This window comes from Leptodactylus fuscus, chromosome 1 (genome assembly GCF_031893055.1).
Source record: "Leptodactylus fuscus isolate aLepFus1 chromosome 1, aLepFus1.hap2, whole genome shotgun sequence".
NCBI classification, from domain to species: Eukaryota; Metazoa; Chordata; class Amphibia; order Anura; family Leptodactylidae; genus Leptodactylus; species Leptodactylus fuscus.
In genome coordinates, this window is record NC_134265.1 from 330,222,662 (window position 1) to 330,248,071 (window position 25,410).

Consider the following 25,410-nt stretch of genomic DNA (forward strand, 5'->3'; position numbering starts at 1 on the left):
TCAATAAAAAGCCAAAATATAAAATCCACCAATGACTTGAAAAAGATGGAAACTTCTTTAAATGGAAGAAAACACCATCTATAGCCCCTCACAGTGGTCTTTGTCAAGTGCAAACAACTCTAGGAGTCTGTCTCACTTCCATGCAGTTATTCTGTTACCAGCCGCTATGCTGCTCATCCTGTGGCACCTAAAGATGCTAAAGAATGCAGCACAGCGCTGCAGCACCGACACAGTTAACGTTCTGCAGTGGGCGGGTACACGTGCTCGCAAGGAGCCAATGCGCAACCAGTTCGTGTTCAGTGTCAGGAGGTAACCAATCAGGAGCCGGGATCCAGGGCCTAACATTGAGCGGCGGCGGCTGCGGTGTCCCTGTGCTCTCCTGCTCCTCCGTGCAGACATGTTTACACCGCTGTGCCGCTTACTGCTGCCCCTGTGCGCCCTGCAGCTGCTCGGTGTCCGGGCCGGGGGTGGCAAATATTCCCGGGAGGTGAATGAGAACCGGCCGGACGAGGAGGTGGCGGAGTTCCGGATACAGAGACTCAATCAAGTGTGGGAGAAGGCTCAGAGGGTGAGTGGAGGGGATGGGTCATGTGATCTCCATAGACAATGATGGATACAATGAAGTAAACGCATAGTGTATGGATATTTATATGTAATGTATCTGTGTGAGTGCTGTATATATACGTGTATACTGTGTTTGCGTGTGTATATGTGTGTATATGTGTGTTTGTATACTGTATTGTATTATGTGTATACTGTTTGTGTGTATATACTGTATATGTGTATATTATGTGTGTGTGTGTATATATGTATATATATATATACATATACACACACACACACAGTATACACATATATGTGTCTGTATACTGTACTGCACTATGTATATATGTGAATGCAGGTGTGAACAGCGTCTTGCACCCACAAGCTAAATCTCCATCTAGACTTGTGCCTGATTCTTCTTACATTCATAGGTTAATAACCAGATCTTTTTCACAGCTGAGGTTTTGCTTCAGTTACACTGAGTCCAGATAATCCCACTTACCCCCGGACATGTGCAGGACTTTTCTCTCCACCAGTTTTCGGCAGAATCTGCAACACGGGCTCTTCTGGAGACTCTGACGTAGATGTGAACAAAGCCTTAGTTCACACCGGTGTTGTTTGTCCGTTGCTCTGGTCCATCAGAGGATCAGAACAACAGACAAGCGGACAGCTAAAATAGCAATCACAGAGCCTGATGGACTCCGTTGTCTCCATAGGATCTGCTGGTTTAGGACTGAAACTGGCGGGTGAAAAAGCCTCATCCTCCGATTTCTGGCAGACATTGCAATGCAGAGATTCCGGTGCTATTGTGACTGTAGCCTATGCCCAGGTCCATACTTCTGCTAGGGGATCGGAACGACGGAGAGCCTGTCTGCTAAAATAACAGTTACCTGTGGACCCCATAGACTATAATGGGGTCCACTGGGTGTCCATTTGGTTTCCACAGTTTTTATTACTGAAACCGGTGGAGAGAGAAGTCCTCCATGCAGGACACTTCTTTATGCTGAAATTCAGCAGAATCTTCATACGCAGATGTGAACATACCTGAGGCCCTATTCACATTGTGCTTGGGGACCCCCGGAATGGAAACCTTATACGCATTCAAAAGTGGTTACCTGGGAAACTCGTGGACCCCATAGACTATAATGGGGTCCAAGTGGTTTCCGTACGAAACATGCAAGGAGAAAAGTCCTGCAAGCTGTGGGTTTACTTTAGGTAACCGCTGTTTAACACGCATAGGTTTCCGTTCGGGGGGGGGGGGGGGGGGTCCCCAAGCGGACTTCCTGAACGGAAACCTGAATTCCAGCCCCATGAATCCCTTGGCGTAAGGCCGAAGCTCTGACACAATGTGGCAAATCATTATTCCCTTTACGCGAGTTTTTGGGCACAGAAGGATGATGATATGGCGCACATTTGGTGCAAAGTTATTTCCTGCACCAAACATATGCCATGACCCCCTTTCCGCACCTTAGCTACCATATTATGCCGATGTGGGCAGAGCAGGATGGGGCAGCCCAGAAGCTTCATTGTAACTCATGGCAGTTTTCGGACATGGGTTGTAATAGAAATCTATGGTAGTTCCTAAATGGCGTAGATTTACATTTCGATGCAGGGAGGTCTGATTGATTCCTGAAGAGGCAAATTCACAATCTTGGAAACGCCAAAAGTGCTCTGCTCATACCCGAGCTGCATAGAAATCTTCAGTTTATAGGGGAAAAAAAGTTTCCTTTGTCCTCGATGACTCTTGAGCAATATATTATGAAATCACAGCCGAGTTCTGGTGAAGTCTCATCTGGAAGGAGGAGATTCTGGGGTTTGTTGATCTTGCAGAAATATTACAGATTTTTTTTTTTTTTTTTTTGCTTTTTCCAATTACAGAGAGTCTGTTACCAGAACTTAGCATGTCAACACACCCCGCAGATAGATAGGTTAGGGTCACCTGAACCATTGCGAATCGCTGCTTCCATTGCTCATTACCTCTCTGGAACAATGAAATTGTCCTCATTGCTCCAAAGAGCTCATTTGCATATTGAAAAAAAAAGCAATTGTTCACAAGATAAAACACTGTGTGATTCGGGTGACCCTAACCTATCTATCTGTGGGGCTGGAGTGATATGCTGGGCTCTGGTGACAATCCCTTTAAGAAACGTACCGGGGTAGGTTATTCAGATGGATCCGTAATGTGAACCCCATCCATGTTGTGTGAACTTGGAGTACAGCGTCCATTGATTTCTATGGGCCCTCACTCCACATTATATACCTCTCGCGTATTGTTGCAACAACAAAACAAATTAGGACCTGCTGGATCTTCTTACTTTTAGGCTGTCACAAACACTATGTGGGGAGGAGCATCTGTGGTGCTAGAAGTCCTTACCCTGCACAATTCTGTCCTTCCTTACCATATTGGGGTACATGGAGTGGTCTATGGTTACACTTTAGGTTATAGGCATAGGCACTAGAGATGAGCGAGTAGTATTCGATCGAATACCTCCCCGCCATAGGTATTCGTGTAAGTGGCCGAACATCAAGGGGTTAAGCGCATCAAATATTCGATGTGTTTAACCCCTTGGTGTTCAGCCGCTTAAACTAATACCTATGGCGGGGAGGTATTCGATCGACTACTACTCGCTCATCTCTAATAGGCACCATACGGTGGTACACGGAGTGGTCTATGGTTACACTTTAGGTTATAGGCCTAGATACCATATTGTGGTGCACGGAGTGGTCTGTCGTTACACTTTAGGTTATAGGCCTAGGTACCATATGGTGGTGCACCGTGTGAGATTTTGAGCGCTGTATACGCTCCCATTGATTTCAATGGGAACCTGGATCGTATACGCCGCGTTATTTTGCGGCCATGATTTTGCGGCCGCAAAATAACGCGGCGTATACGATCCATGCTCCCATTGAAATCAATGGGAGCGTATACAGTGCTCAAAATCTCACACGGCGCATACGTGCCAGGTCACGCGGCACGTTACTCCGTGTGAATGCACCCTAATACACTATGTAGTGGGCACAGAAATACGTCCAAGAGAAATGCAGTCGTTGTTCCAACCCCCCCTCCTAAGTGTGCAGATCTATCCCCCATATGCCCCCTAACATTGACCAGCATGATTTTCAGAAATGTTTAGTGAATAATTCACTAAAAGCGCCATAGATATCTACATACCGGTGAATGAGAATCCAGAGGATAGACTGATTCACTATTACATTACTGATTTGCAGATTTTTTCATTATAAACGATCAGTTATTAACTTCACCTCCCCGTAAGATGTGAGCTACTTCTTATTGTCTTATAAGGAGACCTAAGCTAAGGAGACCTATTACGAGATACGGACCCAAACATTTGGTTAATGTTCGTTATAAAGTATTAAAGTTGTAGATTTAACCCTACATGACCCAGGTTTTTGGACATTTTGCCACCTGAGCAATTTATGATGCGTACAGAAAAATAAATCAATAAATGCTAAACCTACATGTTTTAATATAGACATCAGACGCATTGTGAAAATATTACTCAGCACTTTATATACACAAAGCACCGTCATGCAACTTTGCGTAATTTATCTTTCCTTAACCCCTTAGCGACCCTTGACGTAACTGTACGTCATGGGTCGCATGGGGATGTATGGAGCGAGCTCACACGCTGAGCTCGCTCCATACACGGCAGATGCCGGCTGTATAATACAGCCAGGACCTGCCACTAACAGCAGCGGTCGGTGCCCGAGCCGATCGCTGCTGTTAACCCTTTACACACTGCGGTCAAACGTGACCGCAGTGTGTAAACGGCGCCGGCGGCATGGGCGCCGCCATGTTTTGCCGATCGCCGCCCTCCTGAACGTCACATGAGGGCGGTGATCGGTTGCTATGACAGCCAGAAGCCTATTGAAGGCTTCCAGGCTTGTCTCTGCACTAGATCTATTAGACGATGCCAGAGGCCAGAGGCATCGTCTAATAGAAGTGCTGCGATTTTCCTATTCACTGCAGTACTGTAGTATTGCAGTGAATAGTATGAGCGATCAGACCCCCTAGGTTTCAAGGTACCTAAGGGGTCTGATCATAAATGTATAACAAGAAAAAAAAAAGTTTTTAAAAGTATTAAAAAAATAAAAAAAATATAAAAGTTCAAATCACCCCCCTTTCCCTAGATTAGCTATAAAAGTAATTAAAGAACATTAAACATAAACATATTAGGTATCCCCGCGCTCCAAAATGCCCGAACTATTAGAATATTAAAACATTTATCCCGTACTGCGAACGGCGTAGCGGCAAAAAAAATAAAAACAGCCAAAAAGCGTTTTTTTCAATACTTTGCCTCCTATAAAAAATTGAATAAAAAGTGATCAAACCATCAGATCTTTCCCCAAATGGTATCAATAGAAACGTCATCTTGTCCCGCATAAAAAGACACCACAACCAGCTCCATACATGGAAATATGAAAAAGTTACAGGTGTTAGAACATGATGACACAAATTTTTTTTTTCTATTTTGCAAAGTTTATCATTTTTTTAAAAGTATCAAAACATTTCAAATACTATATAAATTTGGTATCACCGCGTTTGTACTGACACGTAGAACACAGGTAACATGTCATTTGTACCAAACAGTGAACGCTGTAAAAATTAAACCCATAAGAAAATGGCGCAAATGCATTTTTTCTCCAATTGCACCTCATTCTGAATTTTTTTCCAGCTTCCCAGTACATTGCACAGCATATTGAATGGTGCCATTACAAAGTACAATTTGTCCCGCAAACAATAAGCCATCATGTGACTCTGTGAACTGAAAAATGAAAAAGTTATGGCTCTTGAAATGTGAGGAGGGAAAAACGAAAATGTGAAACCAAAAAATGGCCTGGTCCTTAAGGGGTTAAAAAAAATGCATAGAAATTTATGACCCAAGCAGAAGATTAGAGGCGCACCGCATCTCATAAAAAGAAAACTTCACAACATACAGAGTTGATACATGCCACTTATTTTTTTGTTTATGTGAACATTTTATCTAGGTTTTTCTGTCCGTTTGAGAAGTCGGACATCTTCTCTTGCGGACAGGGAAGGACGGGCACGGAGTGCAAAAGAACGCACCCGATGCCCATTCAAGTGAATGACAGGTGTCACGGACACATCTAGTGTCCGCTCCTAGTGTCCGTGACAGATTTTGAGCGGACACTACATGTCGGACACCGACGGTAGTGTGAACGCTCCCTTACACTGCTCCTGCAGTAACCTTATCTCAGGTCCCAGGGCTGTTATCTCTCTGTATAAACTCACTTAACCCTCAGTGTGTACACACATTTGCATGTTATCTGATCTGCTGCAGTGCTCACAAACTGACATGGGAAAACACCTTTAATACAAATTGGCAATTTTAAACATGAAAATCTAATTTGTCGCAAACAACTAGAGCTATGAAGAAAGCCAGAAGTCACAGACTTCTCCTCAAGTGGAGCTGAGGGGGATCATCGATGCCAACAACTCATTTATTATATGGTGTCCCAGTGAGCTGCTGAGATTCCACAACAATCACGGGCACAGCGCGAGGAACAAGTTCAGCAGCAAGCCAGATTGAGAATTGCCGAAACGCCGGAGCATGTGGATCATCAATGCCAACAACGCGCTCATTATATGGCTTCCCAACGAGCTGCTGAGATGCCGGAACAATCCTGGGCACTGCGCAAGGAACGTGTTCAGCGACAGGCCAGATTGACAGCTGTCGAAACGCCGGAGTAGACGGATTGTCAACACCAACAACACGCTCAGTATATGACGTCCCAGCGAGCTGCTGAGATGCCCGAACAATCACAGGCATGGTGCGAGGAACAAGTTCAGCAGCAGGACAGCTTAACAGCTGCCAAAACACTGGAGCAGGCGTACCATCGATGGCAGCAATTTGCTGAATATAGGCGGATCATCCACTCCAACAACCCGCAGACAAAGTCACAGGCTGAGGCTATTATAGTTATATGATGGGGATGGCATATATTTACTAACACAGACATATCAGAGGAGCTGACAGATCCTCTGACCGTAACCATCAGTGTAATAGTGATGTCCTGATGATGGCGTATTCGTATAACAATGCATTAAGGTGACTTTTGTCTTCTATTATTCTGATTAGAGATGAGCGAACAGTGTTCTATCGAACACATGTTCGATCGGATATCAGGGTGTTCGCCATGTTCGAATCGAATCGAACACCACGTGGTAAAGTGCGCCAAAATTCGATTCCCCTCCCACCTTCCCTGGCGCCTTTTTTGCACCAATAACAGCGCAGGGGAGGTGGGACAGGAACTACGACACTGGGGGCATTGAAAAAAATTGGAAAAAGTCATTGGCTGCCGAAATCAGGTGACCTCCATTTTAGACGAATAGTGGATTTCAAATCCGGGTCATATGAGAATGTGAACTTTGTGACTATGAGACAGGGATAGCTGTACAGGCAGGGATAGCTAGGGATAACCTTTATTTAGGGGGGAATGTTATTAAAAATAACTTTTTGGGGCTCTATCGGGTGTTTAATTGTGATTTTTGTGAGATAAACTTTTTCCCATAGGGATGCATTGGCCAGCGCTGATTGGCCGAATTCCGTACTCTGGCCAATCAGTGCTGGCCAATGCATTCTATTAGCTTGATGAAGCAGAGTGTGCACAAGGGTTCAAGCGCACCCTCGGCTCTGATGTAGCAGAGCCGAGGCTGCACAAGGGTTCAAGCGCACCCTCGGCTCTGATGTAGGAGAGCCGAGGGTGCACTTGAACCCTTGTGCACCCTCAGCTCTGCTACATCAGAGCCGAGGGTGCGCTTGAACCCTTGTGCACACTCTGCTTCATCAAGCTAATAGAATGCATTGGCCAGCGCTGATTGGCCAATGTATTCTATTAGCCTGATGAAGTAGAGCTGAATGTGTGTGCTAAGCACACACATTCAGCTCTACTTCATCGGGCTAATAGAATGCATTGGCCAGCGCTGATTGGCCAGAGTACGGAACTCGACCAATCAGCGCTGGCTCTGCTGGAGGAGGCGGAGTCTAAGATCGCTCCACACCAGTCTCCATTCAGGTCCGACCTTAGACTCCGCCTCCTCCGGCAGAGCCAGCGCTGATTGGCCGAAGGCTGGCCAATGCATTCCTATGCGAATGCAGAGACTTAGCAGTGCTGAGTCAGTTTTGCTCAACTACACATCTGATGCACACTCGGCACTGCTACATCAGATGTAGCAATCTGATGTAGCAGAGCCGAGGGTGCACTAGAACCCCTGTGCAAACTCAGTTCACGCTAATAGAATGCATTGGCCAGCGCTGATTGGCCAATGCATTCTATTAGCCCGATGAAGTAGAGCTGAATGTGTGTGCTAAGCACACACATTCAGCACTGCTTCATCAAGCCAATACAATGCATTAGCCAGTGCTGATTGGCCAGAGTACGGAATTCGGCCAATCAGCGCTGGCTCTGCTGGAGGAGGCGGAGTCTAAGGTCGCTCCACACCAGTCTCCATTCAGGTCCGACCTTAGACTCCGCCTCCTCCGGCAGAGCCAGCGCTGATTGGCCGAAGGCTGGCCAATGCATTCCTATGCGAATGCATACTTAGCAGTGCTGAGTCAGTTTTGCTCAACTACACATCTGATGCACACTCGGCACTGCTACATCAGATGTAGCAATCTGATGTAGCAGAGCCGAGGGTGCACTAGAACCCCTGTGCAAACTCAGTTCACGCTAATAGAATGCATTGGCCAGCGCTGATTGGCCAATGCATTCTATTAGCCCGATGAAGTAGAGCTGAATGTGTGTGCTAAGCACACACATTCAGCACTGCTTCATCAAGCCAATACAATGCATTAGCCAGTGCTGATTGGCCAGAGTACGGAATTCGGCCAATCAGCGCTGGCTCTGCTGGAGGAGGCGGAGTCTAAGGTCGGACCTGAATGGAGACTGGTGTGGAGCGATCTTAGACTCCGCCTCCTCCAGCAGAGCCAGCGCTGATTGGTCGAGTTCCGTACTCTGGCCAATCAGCGCTGGCCAATGCATTCTATTAGCCCGATGAAGTAGAGCTGAATGTGTGTGCTTAGCACACACATTCAGCTCTACTTCATCAGGCTAATAGAATACATTGGCCAATCAGCGCTGGCCAATGCATTCTATTAGCTTGATGAAGCAGAGTGTGCACAAGGGTTCAAGCGCACCCTCGGCTCTGATGTAGCAGAGCTGAGGGTGCACAAGGGTTCAAGTGCACCCTCGGCTCTCCTACATCAGAGCCGAGGGTGCGCTTGAACCCTTGTGCACACTCTGCTTCATCAAGCTAATAGAATGCATTGGCCAGCACTGATTGGCCAGAGTACGGAATTCGGCCAATCAGCGCTGGCCAATGCATTCTATTAGCCCGATGAAGTAGAGCTGAATGTGTGTGCTAAGCACACACATTCAGCACTGCTTCATCACGCCAATACAATGCATTAGCCAGTGCTGATTGGCCAGAGTACGGAATTCGGCCAATCAGCGCTGGCTCTGCTGGAGGAGGCGGAGTCTAAGATCGCTCCACACCAGTCTCCATTCAGGTCCGACCTTAGACTCCGCCTCCTCCAGCAGAGCCAGCGCTGATTGGTCGAGTTCCGTACTCTGGCCAATCAGCGCTGGCCAATGCATTCTATTAGCCCGATGAAGTAGAGCTGAATGTGTGTGCTTAGCACACACATTCAGCTCTACTTCATCGGGCTAATAGAATGCATTGGCCAGCGCTGATTGGCCGAATTCCGTACTCTGGCCAATCAGCACTGGCTAATGCATTGTATTGGCTTGATGAAGCAGTGCTGAATGTGTGTGCTTAGCACACACATTCAGCTCTACTTCATCGGGCTAATAGAATGCATTGGCCAATCAGCGCTGGCCAATGCATTCTATTAGCGTGAACTGAGTTTGCACAGGGGTTCTAGTGCACCCTCGGCTCTGCTACATCAGATTGCTACATCTGATGTAGCAGTGCCGAGTGTGCATCAGATGTGTAGTTGAGCAAAACTGACTCAGCACTGCTAAGTCTGCATTCGCATAGGAATGCATTGGCCAGCCTTCGGCCAATCAGCGCTGGCTCTGCCGGAGGAGGCGGAGTCTAAGGTCGGACCTGAATGGAGACTGGTGTGGAGCGACCTTAGACTCCGCCTCCTCCAGCAGAGCCAGCGCTGATTGGCCGAATTCCGTACTCTGGCCAATCAGCACTGGCTAATGCATTGTATTGGCTTGATGAAGCAGTGCTGAATGTGTGTGCTTAGCACACACATTCAGCTCTACTTCATCGGGCTAATAGAATGCATTGGCCAGCGCTGATTGGCCGAATTCCGTACTCTGGCCAATCAGCACTGGCTAATGCATTGTATTGGCTTGATGAAGCAGTGCTGAATGTGTGTGCTTAGCACACACATTCAGCTCTACTTCATCGGGCTAATAGAATGCATTGGCCAATCAGCGCTGGCCAATGCATTCTATTAGCGTGAACTGAGTTTGCACAGGGGTTCTAGTGCACCCTCGGCTCTGCTACATCAGATTGCTACATCTGATGTAGCAGTGCCGAGTGTGCATCAGATGTGTAGTTGAGCAAAACTGACTCAGCACTGCTAAGTCTGCATTCGCATAGGAATGCATTGGCCAGCCTTCGGCCAATCAGCGCTGGCTCTGCCGGAGGAGGCGGAGTCTAAGGTCGGACCTGAATGGAGACTGGTGTGGAGCTATCTTAGACTCCGCCTCCTCCAGCAGAGCCAGCGCTGATTGGTCGAGTTCCGTACTCTGGCCAATCAGCACTGGCCAATGCATTTCTATGGGGAAAAGTTAGCTTGCGAAAATCGCAAACTGACAGGGATTTCCATGAAATAAAGTGACTTTTATGCCCCCAGACATGCTTCCCCTGCTGTCCCAGTGTCATTCCAGGGTGTTGGTATCATTTCCTGGGGTGTCATAGTGGACTTGGTGACCCTCCAGACACGAATTTGGGTTTCCCCCTTAACGAGTTTATGTTCCCCATAGACTATAATGGGGTTCGAAACCCATTCGAACACTCGAACAGTGAGCGGCTGTTCGAATCGAATTTCGAACCTCGAACATTTTAGTGTTCGCTCATCTCTAATTCTGATATTTCTTGGACACTGAATTAAGTTGCGGGACCTTCACCTCCTCCTTAAATGTCAGTCTGTTTTATTGGAAATAGCAGCTCGGATATGAAGTTAAGATTTGATTGAAATTAATCTTCCGTTCTTAAAATGTCACCTAATATTTCACATACGGCGCTAGGACAGAGCCGCGGCAGTGACTTTTAAAGGGAAGTGATTTTATTTTATTATTTTTTTATTAAAGGCTTAAGAAAACTGGAAATGTGGCCGGAAAATAAAGTGACAAGCGAAATAATGTTTAGCGCCAAAACCGGCTGTGTCTAAATAGGGTTAAAAATTCTGGGACATCAGTAATAAGTTTAATGCGATATGATTTATGAATAACCCCAAAGATATTACAGATGGTTCTGGGATATTACAGATTTCTAAATTGGTAAAAAAAAAAAAAAAAAATTAAGCAAAATTTCTGATTTTCTCAATAAAAGATATTAATACCATATTGCTTTTATATGCCGTAAGGCCTTATTCACATGACCGTGAAAAATTTACTTTTCTTTCTACTGGCTCATTCACATCACTGGGCGCGTCGGGTCTCTGTGGCCAAGATACACAGTTGTGTGAATAAAGCCTAAATATTTGGTAGGAGTTGGTGGTACCCAATTTTTTTATGTATCGTATTTTTCGGACTATAAGACGCACCTAGGTTTTAGAGGAGGAAAATAGGGGGAAAAAATTTTGAAGCAAAAAATGGTAAAATATTTAATATATGGGAGTTGTAGTTTTGCAACAGCTGCAAGGCCACATTGACAGGTGACCCTGCAGCTGTACGGGGACGCATAGAGTGTTTTGGGTTTTTTTGCGGGGCCAGATGTACTTTTTAGTTATACCATTTTGGGGAATATCTATTGCTTAGATCACCTTGTATTGAAAAAAAACCCGGTGGTTTAGCAATTGTGATTTTTGACGTTCACTGTACAGGAAAACTATTATTAGACCGGGCATTTTCGGACACAGGGATACCTAATGTGTATGTGTTTGACATATGATTTTCTACTTTTATATATATTCTAGGGAAAGGAGGTGATTTAGAACTTTTATTTATTTCATTTTTTAATTATATATTTTTAAAGCTTTTTTACTATTTTATTCCCCCCCGGGGGCTTGAACCTGCAGTCACTTGATTGCAAGTCCCATAGACGGCAATACAACTGTCAACTGTTTGCCGTCTATGGGACGTTCTGTATATTACTATTACGGCTGGTCATAGACTAGCCGCAATAGTAATATAGCAGTGACAGGCCTGGGAGCCTTCATTAGGCTCCCGGCTGTCACCGGATCAGGTTGGCTCCTGCGATATCGCCGCGCAGGAGCCGGCCTGCAACTTCACAGGTATGGGGCCGGTGGGGACCGGCCCCGGGGGAAGAAGGGGCCGCCAATACAGACCCGGCATCCGCTGTACTAGCGAAGCGGTTGCTGGCGAGGGATAGACGCCGGCACAGGTGCCGGGGCCTGAGACATCGCTGCGATCCTCTGCCCTGCATGAAGCCAGCGGCGGGGGGACGGAGGAGCGGAATAGCATCGCCGCTATTGGCTTCATGCAGGACAGGGGAGCGCAGCGATGTCTCAGGCCCCGGCACCTATGCCGGCATCTATCCCTCGCCGACATCCGCCTCTCTAGTACAGCGGATGCCAGGCGCCACATTCGGACTATAAGACGCACCCTTCTTTTCCCCAAAAATTTGGGGGGAAAAAGTGTGTCTTATAGTCCGAAAAATACGATACATCTCTGTATTTACGCAGTCATGTGATATTTTCGCCATGCACTGATCATCATTTAGCTTGGTCAACACAATGAATAAAATTTGAGGCACAGTAGGGCCCCTAGAGGTTGCTAGGTTCACAGTGATGACCGTGCCCGCCCAGCAGGTGACTTAGCCTTAGTCTTCACGATGCTAAGACACTTGAATGGCTTATTGTGGGCACCTTGTAATTCTGAGCGCCCTGTTATGGTTTGTGTCTTCTTTAGCTCCAGTTTTCAGCTGTAAAATTAGCTGAACTTCACAGCGATCTAAAAATACAAGAGAAGGATGAGCTGAACTGGAAAAAGCTGAAAGCCGAAGGATTAGACGACGATGGCGAAAAAGAGGCCAAACTCCGCCGATCTCTGAACGGTACTTATTCATTTATTTCTAATGTCAAAGGAATTTTCTCATGAACCATATTTATACTTTATACATATTTATAGACTATTACAGGGTAAACATTTTTGCAAAGATAAATCATTTTTAAATTTTGCAGAGTTTTATAGATTTTCTGAAACCATCTTCGTGGTGACATCTGTTGTCTAGATCAGTTGCCAATAGATATGACCATGAATGCAGGAACTTCTTTAGGCTGCTGAAATAGGTCCCCCCTTGGCGTGTGCACTTAGTTATGTGGTAGACAGTCTCAGACCTGTGAATAACGCCCCCCCCCCCATCCTTCCAACATAGCTGCAGGCCAAACTATACCATCATTAAAGGGATTCTATCATTAAAATCAAATTTTTTCTCGATCACACATAGGAATGGCTAAAAAAGGCTATTCTTCTACTTTTAGATGTCTCTATGCCGCCGTTTGCTAGAAGTTTTCGTCTGTATGCAAATGAGTTCTCTCACAGCACTGGGGGCGTCCCCAATGCTGCGAGAGAAATTTCCAGCGCTGCCTCCATCTTCTTCAGGAACGATCTTTCTGCACATCTTCTTCCAGAACTGGGTTCAAGCTTCTATGCATGCGCAGTCGGCTCTGCCATCGGCATTCGGGCAGAGCTGATTGCACATGTTCACGGCCATTTTTTTGTGGCTACTTACCCCAGCTTACTCTGTAAGCAGCCACAAGAAAATGCCCTCTTACACCAGGCGGGCATGCGCAGTCAGCTCTGCCCGAGGCCCGACAGCAGAGCCGACTGCGCATACATAGAAGTTTGAACCCAGCTCTGGAAGAAGACGTGCAGAGAGGCCATTCCTGAAGAAGATGGAGGCAGCATTGGAGATTTCTCTCGCAGCATTGGGGACGCCCGGGATTTCTACCGAACGGCGGCGCGGAGAAGACATCTAAAGGTAGGAGAAGAATAGCCTTTCTTAAGGCCATTCCTACATCTGATCAAGAAAAAATGTGGGTTTTTTTTTGTTTTGTTTTTGTTTGGGTTTTTTTTAAACGATAAAATCCCTTTAAAAGGGTTTTCCACCCCAAAATGACTTACCTGGTTGCTCAGGAATGGTGGGGGCTAGAGAATAATTTAAACTGTGCCCAATTCCATGGAGAGGCATCTATTAAGGTGTGGTAGAAGGTCCTCTTTAAAGACTTATGGGGGGCTCTTACTTCTTATCTCCACTGCTCCAGTCAAGTATTCCCATAAGATGTAGTATTAATAAGTAATCATGATCGCATTTCCTAGAGAAAGAGAATCAGTGACTTATCTGTAGATGGTTAATATGTACTTCATTAGGTCTCAATGTGGACCTAGTGCATTGGTCTGCAAAAAGTCAATGATTTATATCAAATGCCTAAATTCTTTTGTATTTCTAGCATGTTAAAGGGATGATGATGATGATGATGATGATGATGATGATGATGACCTGTCCACAAGATCTAATAATCTGGGCGCTAGAAGCTTCTGCTGTGGGCAGACCCAAAACCAGCTTTGCTTCTATTCAAGTAGTAGAGACATGGCTACAGCCCCATCTACTGTATAATGGTGGCACCAGAGTACTGCAGCTCTGCACCTATTACTTGAATCCACAGCAGAAGAATCAGGCATCTGGATGCAGCGAGATCAGCTGATCGGTGCATGGTCCAAGTGTCGGACCCCCACCATCAAAGCATCACACAGATCCATTTTAAGGCACTATTTTTTATTTTTTTTTTTCTCCTGTTACCTTGATGTGGGATCAACAAAATAAAAAAAATAAAAATTGGAGAAAATTTCGGTTAGTCTACTTTCCTAATATTAGATCATGTGTTATCATTTTTGTGTTTTAGTCATAATGGCCAAATATGGATTGGATGGCAAGAAGAAAACGCAGACTGAAGATGATAATTATATTAAAGATGGCACAGAGAACGATGTGTTAAATGATCCTCGGTTGGAGAAGCTGTGGAACAAGGTGAGGCCTGAAGCTCTATGTAAACGCATCTCTCAGCGCAATAGAAAGTGAACCAAACCTACTGAACATGGTGTTTGATCCTTAGGCAGCATATTATAGAGCAGGAACAGCTGAGCAGATTGATATATAGGTCTATAGGAAAATATTCAGTATAGCTTATGATTTAGTGAGTGAAATCCCTGATCATCTAACCTTAGGAGTCCAGTGGGCGTCGGTCACTGAGTTGCCCCACCCACTGGAGTCATCAAATCTAACAGAGATTTCTATCAATAAATGACAAGTTCTACTGAATCTTTAACTGGAAAACTAAATATCAATCTGCTCAGCTCCTCCTGTTCTATAATCTGATGCCCACAGACAGGACTCTAGATGAATCACTTAAAATTATGAAATACTGATTATCTTAGTTCTGTGACTTGAGCAGCAATATAACCGAGGCGTTTTCATTCCTAGGCTAAGACATCTGGTAAATTTTCCGATGAAGAGTTAGATAACTTGTGGCGGGAATTTGTTCATCACAAGGAGAAGATCAGTGAATACAATATATTGCTTGACACTGTGAGCAGGACCGAAGGTAAGGGACCTTGACTGGGAAGATGGGACTACACTGCAGGAAGTGTGTTGTGTTCTGCAAAATGTCTTCCTTCCACAATTTGGCCTGTATTGCAGTCGCTGACTATGCAGTGATATATTTTATATATGGGATTGCAGACTTAGAATAGTGGGTTATAGGTGTCAGTTTCTGCAAGGAATATGGAATAGGGTGACTTTCGCAATGATTGAGTCCTCTGATGGTGATCATGTAAAATGTAGGGGAGAAGTGAGAAGTGAAATTGTGATAACCTAAAATTATAATGATATTTCGCATGAGTTGGTGTTTTGGTTGGGTGTGTAGGCATCCTCAGGCCTCTTTATAATGACCCCTCTCACATTGTGCTATATCGCAAGTCCCTGAAAGAGTCCTAAAATAAAAAAAATGACTACTCAACTGACCCCGAGGAATTTGTCGCACCCACTTCTGTGATCCTACCAGTGTCTGTTTACTTGCATAGAGCATGTGATTACCGTATATACTCAAGTATATACGGTACTACTGACTAGAGTGTTCACGTACCCTATTACTGGCATTGAGACTACGTCATGGCAGCCATGATTATAGATTATCACGTGACCTATGCAAGTACACGGACACTAGGAGGACTGGAGATGAGGTAGCGCTGGATTCCTGAGGGACCGGTGAGTGTTAATTTTAGTTGTTTTAGATGCTTTAATTTTATGCTGAATTTCCACATTGGATTGGATATTCCAAGGCATACACTCACCGGCCACTTTATTAGGTACACCTGTCCAACTGCTCGTTAACACTTAATTTCTAATCAGCCAATCACATGGCGGCAACTCAGTGCATTTAGGCATGTAGACATGGTCAAGACAATCTCCTGCAGTTCAAACCGAGCATCAGTATGGGGAAGAAAGGTGATTTGAGTGCCTTTGAACGTGGCATGGTTGTTGGTGCCAGAAGGGCTGGTCTGAGTATTTCAGAAACTGCTGATCTACTGGGATTTTCACGCACAACCATCTCTAGGGTTTACAGAGAATGGTCCGAAAAAGAAAAAACATCCAGTGAGCGGCAGTTCTGTGGGCGGAAATGCGTTGTTGATGCCAGAGGTCAGAGGAGAATGGCCAGACTGGTTCGAGCTGATAGAAAGGCAACAGTGACTCAAATAGCCACCCGTTACAACCAAGGTAGCCAGAAGAGCATCTCTGAACGCACAGTACGTCGAACTTTGAGGCAGATGGGCTACAGCAGCAGAAGACCACACCGGGTGCCACTCCTTTCAGCTAAGAACAGGAAACTGAGGCTACAATTTGCACAAACTCATCGAAATTGGACAATTGAAGATTGGAAAAACGTTGCCTGGTCTGATGAGTCTCAATTTCTGCTGCGACATTCAGATGGTAGGGTCAGAATTTGGCGTCAACAACATGAAAGCATGGATCCATCCTGCCTTGTATCAACGGTTCAGGCTGGTGGTGGTGGTGTCATGGTGTGGGGAATATTTTCTTGGCACTCTTTGGGCCCCTTGGTACCAATTGAGCATCGTTGCAACGCCAAAGCCTACCTGAGTATTGTTGCTGACCATGTCCATCCCTTTATGACCACAATGTACCCAACATCTGATGGCTACTTTCAGCAGGATAATGCGCCATGTCATAAAGCTGGAATCATCTCAGACTGGTTTCTTGAACATGACAATGAGTTCACTGTACTCCAATGGCCTCCACAGTCACCAGATCTCAATCCAATAGAGCATCTTTGGGATGTGGTGGAACGGGAGATTCGCATCATGGATGTGCAGCGGACAAATCTGCGGCAACTGTGTGATGCTATCATGTCAATATGGACCAAAATCTCTGAGGAATGCTTCCAGCACCTTGTTGAATCTATGCCACGAAGAATTGAGGCAGTTCTGAAGGCAAAAGGGGGTCCAACCCGTTACTAGCATGGGGTACCTAATAAAGTGGCAGGTGAGTGTATATTTGAATACTTCATTTTGATAATGAAAGATATATATATATATATATATATATATATATGTTATGCAGAGAGAATAAGAGTGAACAATGACTTGCCTATTAGACCCCGTGTTTTGGAAACAAGGGTTCATTAAACCTCTAAAAAAAAAAAGCCAAAAGGCTGCGGGTTTTTTTTAATTTAAGCTTCAGTCATCCTCTCCAGGGTTTGATCATATCGCCTCCACTGGGAGGTATATAAAGATAACCACTGCATCCGATCGCTGTATTTGGCTCTAGTAGAGATCTGTTTATATGGTTTCTCCCCAATACTGCTGTGTAAATGTATCCGCGCTCTGAGAACCAATTGTTGGTACTAAAAGCGGCGGCATCCAGGAGCGGTAAGTATCATTTGGTTTATTATTTTTTTGTTTTGTTTTTTGAATGTCTGTTAAAGGGTTGATAAATGCACCCATATACTTTTAGCCGTGTTTTGAGTGAATTCTGGGTGTCTCAGGGAGCTCCTGGTATCTCCTGCATTTGTTTACTTGGTTCAGCTTCCTGGTATGTAACTTCCACACTAACCCCCTCACCTTATTCCCCCTCCACCCCCCTTTTTCCTCTCTACCTCCCTCCTAAACACCCTCTCCCTTTCCCGACCTACTCAGCCAAACCCCCGACTCCATTATACTTACCTTCCATGCTTCTTCCTGCGAGACGGCTTCTTCTTCTTTACCGATTCTGCAGGCATGTGCTCTTCTCCAGCGCTGCTCTGTTCTCTGCAACGATGATCCACCTCTCTGGCGCATGTGCGGAAGTAGCACTTGGAGAAGAGGACATGCCTGAAGAATCAGTAAAGAAGGAGGAGCCGTCTCCCAGGAAGAAGAAGGTAAGTATAATGGGGTTGATTGGGGGGGAAGGAGTAGTGACAATCTATTTCCAGAAATGGGGAAAGGGATTGTCACTGGATAATCAGAAAATGTCCCTATACATTTTACCTTGGGTAACCATACATTTTTGATTAATGTTAAGATTAGTGTAGGGATTTCCAGTTATCCCGGACAACCCCTTTAAATCAGTCCCTGTAAAGTTAAATCACTCCGAAGTCCCCTTTTAATCTCAATATATTGAAGAACTCATAGCACTTCTACATCTATGCACTGAAGTTTTTCTTAATTGTTCTCGCACAGTCAAAAGACAGAAGAGTTGCGAGCCGCGAACGCTGAAGCCCCTTGAGGACGTTGTAATCTCATTGCAGCTTCATCCATAACCTCTATTGATGCGGACACCTTTGTGATTCTTGCAGAATATACCATTTAATTAATTTTCTCGCTCGCTCCATGTTCTACGATTGAAAGATTGCATTAAAATACAATTACAATCAGGTCGGGCGCGGACGTGTCGGGGTAGCTTTTGTTTGGCAAGGTAAAGTGTTGGACAGGATCTTGGAGATTTGTCAGCACAGAAACAATTAAAGACCGGATCTAAAGATCAAAAATATTGCGCCAGAGGCGGCCGGTGAAGACTTCAGAGTAATCTTAGTGTTTGCTGGAGGATTTCTGTAAATAATACTTGCTCTTTTGAGGGTGAGTTACAGGTGATGATGGCAGTGTAAAGGTCTTAAAGGGTTTTATGTAAGCCGCTGGCAAATGACGCTCCAACATCTAATCCACAACCTTAACTGACATTTGTTTTATAACCAAACGGACATTTTGTAGCAACACGAGAAGTCATGACAAACTCTACACTACACTTTTTTTTATATATATATATATATATATATATATATATATATATATATATATATTTTATTACATTATTATTTTATTTATTATTATTATTATTATTATTTTATTATAATTTATTATTATTTTTAATCATGTTATCATGATCAAGGATGCAGACATGGAAGTAAAAAAACTGCAATTTTTATTTTTCTAGCCTATTAGTAGTTCATTGAAAGTACTTTTTTCTACAATCTAATATGGACTCTTTTAGTACTTCTGTAGCTTTTTGTAACCTCTGTAGGGTCCATTCACACAGAGTTTTTTAGCGAGGATTTTGGCGCTGAATCCGTGTCAGAATCCACATGGAAAAAAAGCCCCCCCCCCCACTTCCATAGAATTCTATGGGTTCCGCTAGCTTTTTTTATTCTGCTAACTTCCTTCAGGCGAATTCCGCCTGCAAACACCAACGCAGTCAATGGGAGGTGGAAAATCCACGTGGAGTTGGCAAAAACCACTAGCGGTTTTTTTCAAGGTCCAGACACTGTGCTGGAGGAAAAAAAAAACATTTCCTAATTCCTAAAGCGGATTTTTTTTTCCTCGCCAAAAAAGTCCGTGTGAATGGACCCATAGACTAGAAAAAACAATACATAGGAACCATTGCCTCCTAAGCTGAAAAATTTAAGAGCCAAAACAAATTTCTAGTCGCCAAACTGTCCAATGCTCACCACATGATATTCTGCTCCCCCATATCCAGTATAATGCTCTCTGATTTCCCTCCACACAGTATGGTGCTCCTCAATGGCGACCCCCTCACAGTATAATGATCCCCAGTGCCGCTCCCCATACAGCATAATGCTCTCCAGTGTCCTCACACACAGTATAATGCTTCCCAATGTTCCCCACGCACAGTGTGATGCTCTCCAGTGCCCGACATGCATAGTATAATGCTCCTAAGTAGCCCTCTGGCACAGAATTCTGCACCCCAGTGAACCCGCACATGCAGTTGCCCCAAGAACTTGCATATACCGTATTTTTCAGACTATAATACGCACCTAGGTTTTAGAGGAGGAAAATAGGGGGAAAAAATTTTGAAGCAAAAAATGGTAAAATATTTAATATATGGGAGTTGTAGTTTTGCAACAGCTGCAAGGCCACATTGACAGGTGACCCTGCTGCTGTACGGGGACGCATAGAGTGTGTTGTTTTTTTTTTTTTTTTTGCGGGGCCAGATGTACTTTTTAGTTTACCATTTTGGGGAATATCTATTGCTTAGATCACCTTGTATTGAAAAAAAAACCCGGCGGTTTATGATATATGATTTTCTACTGTTATATATATTCTAGGGAAAGGAGGTGATTTAGAACTTTTATTTCATATTTTTATTATATATTTTTAAAGCTTTTTTTTTTTTTTCTTTTTTTTACTATTTTATTCCCCCCCGGGGGCTTGAACCTGCAATCATTTGATTGCAAGTCCCATAGACGGCAATACAACTGTATTGCCGTCTATGGGACATTCTGTATATTAGTATTACGGCTGGTCATAGACCCAGCCGTGATACTAATATAGCCGTGACAGGCCTGGGAGCCTCATTAGGCTCCCGGCTGTCACCCGAACAGGTCGGCTCCTGCGATATCGCCGCGCAGGAGCCGGCCTGCAACTTCACAGGTACGGGGCCGGTGGGGACCGGCCCCGGGGAGAAGGGGCCACCGATACTGACCCGAGGGATAGACGCCATCACAGGTGCCGGGGCCTGAGACATCGCTGCGCTCCTCTGCCCTGCATGAAGCCAGCGGCGGGGGGACGGAGGAGCGGAATAGCATCACTCCTCCCGCTGCTGGCTTCATGCAGGGCAGAGGAGCGCAGCGATGTCTCAGGCCCCGGCACCTGCATCTATCCCTTGCCGGTATCCGTCTCTAGTACAGCGGATGCCACATTCGGACTATAAGACGCACCCTTCTTTTCCCCCCAAATTTGGTGGAAAAAAAGTGCGTCTTATAGTCCGAAAAATACGGTAGTTTATACTTAGTTTTAACCTTTTTTTTTTTTTTTTTTATCAAATATTTCTGGTAGCCCCATGTTCTTTTTACCTTTGCAACCATCCACTCAAGAATGAGTTCTTCCAGAATTCATGGTCTAAGTTGACATCATCACTTGGAGATACAAGTGAGTTAATGCTATAAAAAAAAGGCTTCTGTGAAACTTGGTTTGTAGAGAAGTAGCCATATCTGAATGGTCACTCCATAGTTTAGGGGGAAACCAAAGCAGAACAAAGAGTCACTTTGTTAGGGGATGACCCAACCCAACTCCCAAGGCTTATGTTTTCATTTGAGTTATCCTCTTGCTAACAGAAATCCACAAAAATGTTATCAGCCCAGACGAACACGAGGTTAAGGCAGAAGACCTGCACGGCAAACACGCAGATCTAAAGGACAAACTCCGGAGCATAAACCATGGATATGAACGTCTTCGGAAAATAAGTCATGAAGGTTACAGTGGTGAAAGAGGTGAGTGTGTGACTCCGTTGTAGATAGGTTTGCTTTCCCTCCATCGTACCAAAAATATCAGAAGATTCATGCCATCCAAATAATGGATCAGACTTGTTTGTTACAGATGGTTCTCACATAGTGAATGGGGTGAATTGTCATCTGGATGGCTTCCTGCTCACTATGCACATGCCAGTTTTTGTGTCTGTTCATTATAAAAGCCTATTCAAATGACCAAGTGCATTGACGGTGTCGTGTCTGTGAACCATGAAATAAAATACTCCACAGCTGCATTCATAATACTGCTGGAACTAGTCCATACGTCCCCGGGTTCATGCTCTATACAGACACTGAACTAGCAGGGCATGCTAATAGATTTCATGCATTGTTTTTGCAAATAGCTTATATCTGTATGTATGTATGATGATCATTTTTTATTATAACTCTACTCCATTTTCTTATCATTTTAGATTTTAATGAACCAAGAGTAAATGACCTGTGGGACATGGCAAGAAAATCAAACTTTTCTCAGAGCGAACTTGAATCTTTCAAGGTAAAGTGGAACAACCAAACCTGCCTTACTGAAGATCACTAGACTCTTGTTGCTCGGTATTAAAGGGGTTGTCACATCTCCAGTTTTCCTGTGCTCTTTTTCTCACTTCCTGTATTCTTCAACAAGCTGGTGGGCGGCTTTGCCTGTTTGATAGACAGGACACTATGAAGTGCCTCAGTAGACATTACCTTTACCATGAGAGGTTGTCTATTGCCATGACTAGATCTGTAATATAAATGTAGATTAAAGGGGCTCTATCACTGGATTTTCGCTATTTAGATAAACATATGCCTGAATAGCCTTTAAAAAAGGCCATTCAAGTCCTGCTAATCATTTGTTAAAAGACCCCCCTTCCCTGTTTTAATTAATTACTTTTTAAACGTATATGTAAATGAGCCCTACCGTGCACCGTGGGCGTTCCCGTTCACCCCTCACGTCATACTTTGTCCACGCCCTCCTCTCTTGGTTGTTCTATCATAGCATAGATCTACTGTGCACATGGAGATTTATGATAGACACAGGGAGCTGCAGCCCTGCTCTGCACTGATCACTACTTAGAAGACGACAAAGTAATGTCATCACAGGGACAAGCCAATCACAGAACAGTAGTGATGTCATCACAGGTCCTTTTCCGGAAGCAGGGAAGAAACAGTTGGAGCTGGTGAATCAAAAGCAGGAGGAGGGACTTGCACAGAACAACCAAGAGAGGAGGGCGTGAACAGAGTATGACGTGAGGGGTGCACGGGAATGCCCACGGTGCACAGAGGTATACATTTAAAAGGTCATTCATTAAAACCGGGGGTCTTTTAACAAACGATTAGCAGGACTTGGATAGCCTTTTTAAAGGCTACTCAGACATGTGGCAAAAATCCAGTGATAGAGCCCCTTTAAATAATATGCCCAGACAGGCTCTGAGCAAAACCTAAGAGCATCTGATAACAGTTCTGAGAGCAAGTGTGATCCCGAGAACTCAACCCCCCTCCCCTCCAGAGAGCAGTGAGTCATGTCGCTTGTCCTAGGATAAGATACCAGGTCAGGAACCTAGAAAACATTGTGTAAACTGTGGGAGGAATAATTTCACATAGCAGGCAAAGAAAGCAGTGTTTCTAAAGCAAAGTATTTACGAAAGCTCTTGAATTTGCATAAGCTAGCAGTTTACATAGGGATCTTGAGATGGGAATACTCCCTTTAAATAAACACTTACAAAAAATGTACATAAAATATATATTTTAATTAATATATTTTTTTTATTTTTTTTGTGTGTGTAAATTTAGGAGGAACTGAAACATTTTGAATCTAAAATTGAAAAACACCAACATTACCAGAAGCAGCTCGAGATCTCACACGAGAAGCTGAAGCACATTGCAGAGACAGGGGACAAGGAGCATATCCAGAAGAGCAAAGAGAGGTATAACGCCCTCACTGACAAGATCAAGGAGATGGGTTACAAGGTTTGTATCCAACAGGATTTTATTGAACGTTGTCTTTTCTATGTAATTGTATTTACTTATTCCATCATCTGTGTGCGTTGTTGGCATATTGATGATATAATCAGACTAATACTAAAACAAGAAGTCATGCCAGTCTTCTGGCCCCTTGCCACATCAGGTCTTTAAAGGGATGTTCTAGTTAGTGGGCCTATAAACTTAAAAAGCTGTACTCCCCTCTCCCCTGAGCCTCCAATTCCAGTGGCGATAGGTCCACCTGCTGTATATGGGTCCACTGCCTGCCATCACTTTGTAAGCAAGGAGACCACTTCAGCCAATCACAGGTCTCAGCAGTGACCTCTTCACAAAAGGCACCTGATGACTGTGCTGTCTGTGAGAAGGTCACTACTGAAGCCTGTGAATGGCTGCTGTGGTCACCAGACACAAACAGACAAGGAACCTGTATACAGTCTAACAGACCTGCCGCTGCTGGAGACATAGGCCCAGGGAGAGGTGAGTAATTGTTTATGTTTATTGGCCCATTATCAGCAGTATAAACAAATTTAAATAATCCATCAATGAAAGTTATCCCCTAACCGATGCTGTCTGATCGGTGAAGGTTCAACTGTTTTCACCCCCACAGCTCTCAAGAGCAGGGGTCTCAAGTCTCTCAGTTTGAATGGAGCGGTGGTCACACTTGCATGCTGCCACTCTGTTTCTCACCGTGGGACTACCAAAGATAGGCCCAGCGCCACACCTCCCATGAGGCGACCTGAAGCGACCGCTTCAGGTGGCGCTATGCCAGGGCCCCGGGGAGGGCGGCATTTTTGCTTACCTAAGCCAGTCCAGTACAATCTGTCCTGGACTGACTTAACATCACCGAGCGGTGGATTGGGGAGGCTGCTGGAGCAGCGCTGCTCCAACAGCCGCCCCTCACGCTCAGGCAGAGAGCATGTCCTCTCCGTGCCTGTTCTCTGCCTGCTAACGCCGCTCGGCCACGCCCCCTTCGCTCTGCCCGGCCCCCCTTCGCTCCGCCCCCTCCTCCCAGGAAAGGGGGGGGCGGCTTTCTGTCATCCGCCTCGGGCGGCGGAAAAGGCAGGTTCACCCCTGGATAGGCCATCATCGGGTGTAACAGTCGTCGTCGCAGAGGGTATGACCACGACCAGGGCGGTCAGCACCGGGGGCCCCACAAAGCTGACATTGCACATAACAGCCTGGCAGAGGAGAAGAAACCTAGGTTTTCCCAGATAAATGCCCTGCCCACCAAACTGCTTCCTCTCCAGCCATGCAGGTGCTGGGCTCAACTGCTTTCCTTTACTCTTCCATCTCTCCCCCTGCTCTTTTAGTACTGGTTCCCCTTTGCTACTTTCCCAATATGGGACAACCAGTTATTTCTTGAGAAATAAAATGCATGTATTGTTTTGCCTTTTATATGCAGTAGTTTTCCTGTCTCTATCCACTACCAAACCCCTAAAAAAAAAATCATAATTTTTTTTTACTTAATACCTGTAACATCTGGCTGTGGCAATTTTAATGGTTTCTGAAAAAAAGAAAGTAAAAATGTGCTCACAACTAAAAAAAAGCTTAAAAGAGATAGGGTGGCTCCAGCCCAAAATTCACACCTAAACTCTGCAAGCATGGTACTCTGCTTCTTAGCAATTCCATAGCGATGAATGGTTTTTGTATAGGGCTAACTAAACTTTCTGACAACTTTTGACTTTCTGGAAGTATTTGTGTCGTTAATAAATTTTGTTATATATTTCAATAAAAAAAAAAAATCTGGATCCTTTCTGTGAAACCCTGCATTTTTTCCACTATTTATGATATGATATGTCTGGAATATTTTAGCTATCAACCATAGTGTCATATGAAAGCTAAGAATATGCTCTTTCATATGACACCAGAAGCCAGTTTCTATGTTTTA

At 44.7% G+C, this 25,410-nt stretch overlaps 1 protein-coding gene across 1 annotated transcript in view; it reads left to right on the forward strand.

Moving 5' to 3' along the window:
- Nucleotides 1–338: 338 nt before the first annotated feature.
- The window catches only part of LRPAP1 (LDL receptor related protein associated protein 1), a 29,489-nt gene continuing 4,417 nt past the window's right edge, over nucleotides 339–25,410 (forward strand). Inside the window, exons 1-7 of the mRNA XM_075260985.1 lie at nucleotides 339–568; nucleotides 12,661–12,805; nucleotides 14,655–14,779; nucleotides 15,233–15,353; nucleotides 21,372–21,527; nucleotides 21,977–22,059; nucleotides 23,334–23,510. Of these exons, the coding sequence (XP_075117086.1) occupies nucleotides 398–568; nucleotides 12,661–12,805; nucleotides 14,655–14,779; nucleotides 15,233–15,353; nucleotides 21,372–21,527; nucleotides 21,977–22,059; nucleotides 23,334–23,510 (978 nt within the window). The 5' untranslated portion in view covers nucleotides 339–397. The remainder of the gene's footprint in view (nucleotides 569–12,660; nucleotides 12,806–14,654; nucleotides 14,780–15,232; nucleotides 15,354–21,371; nucleotides 21,528–21,976; nucleotides 22,060–23,333; nucleotides 23,511–25,410) is intronic.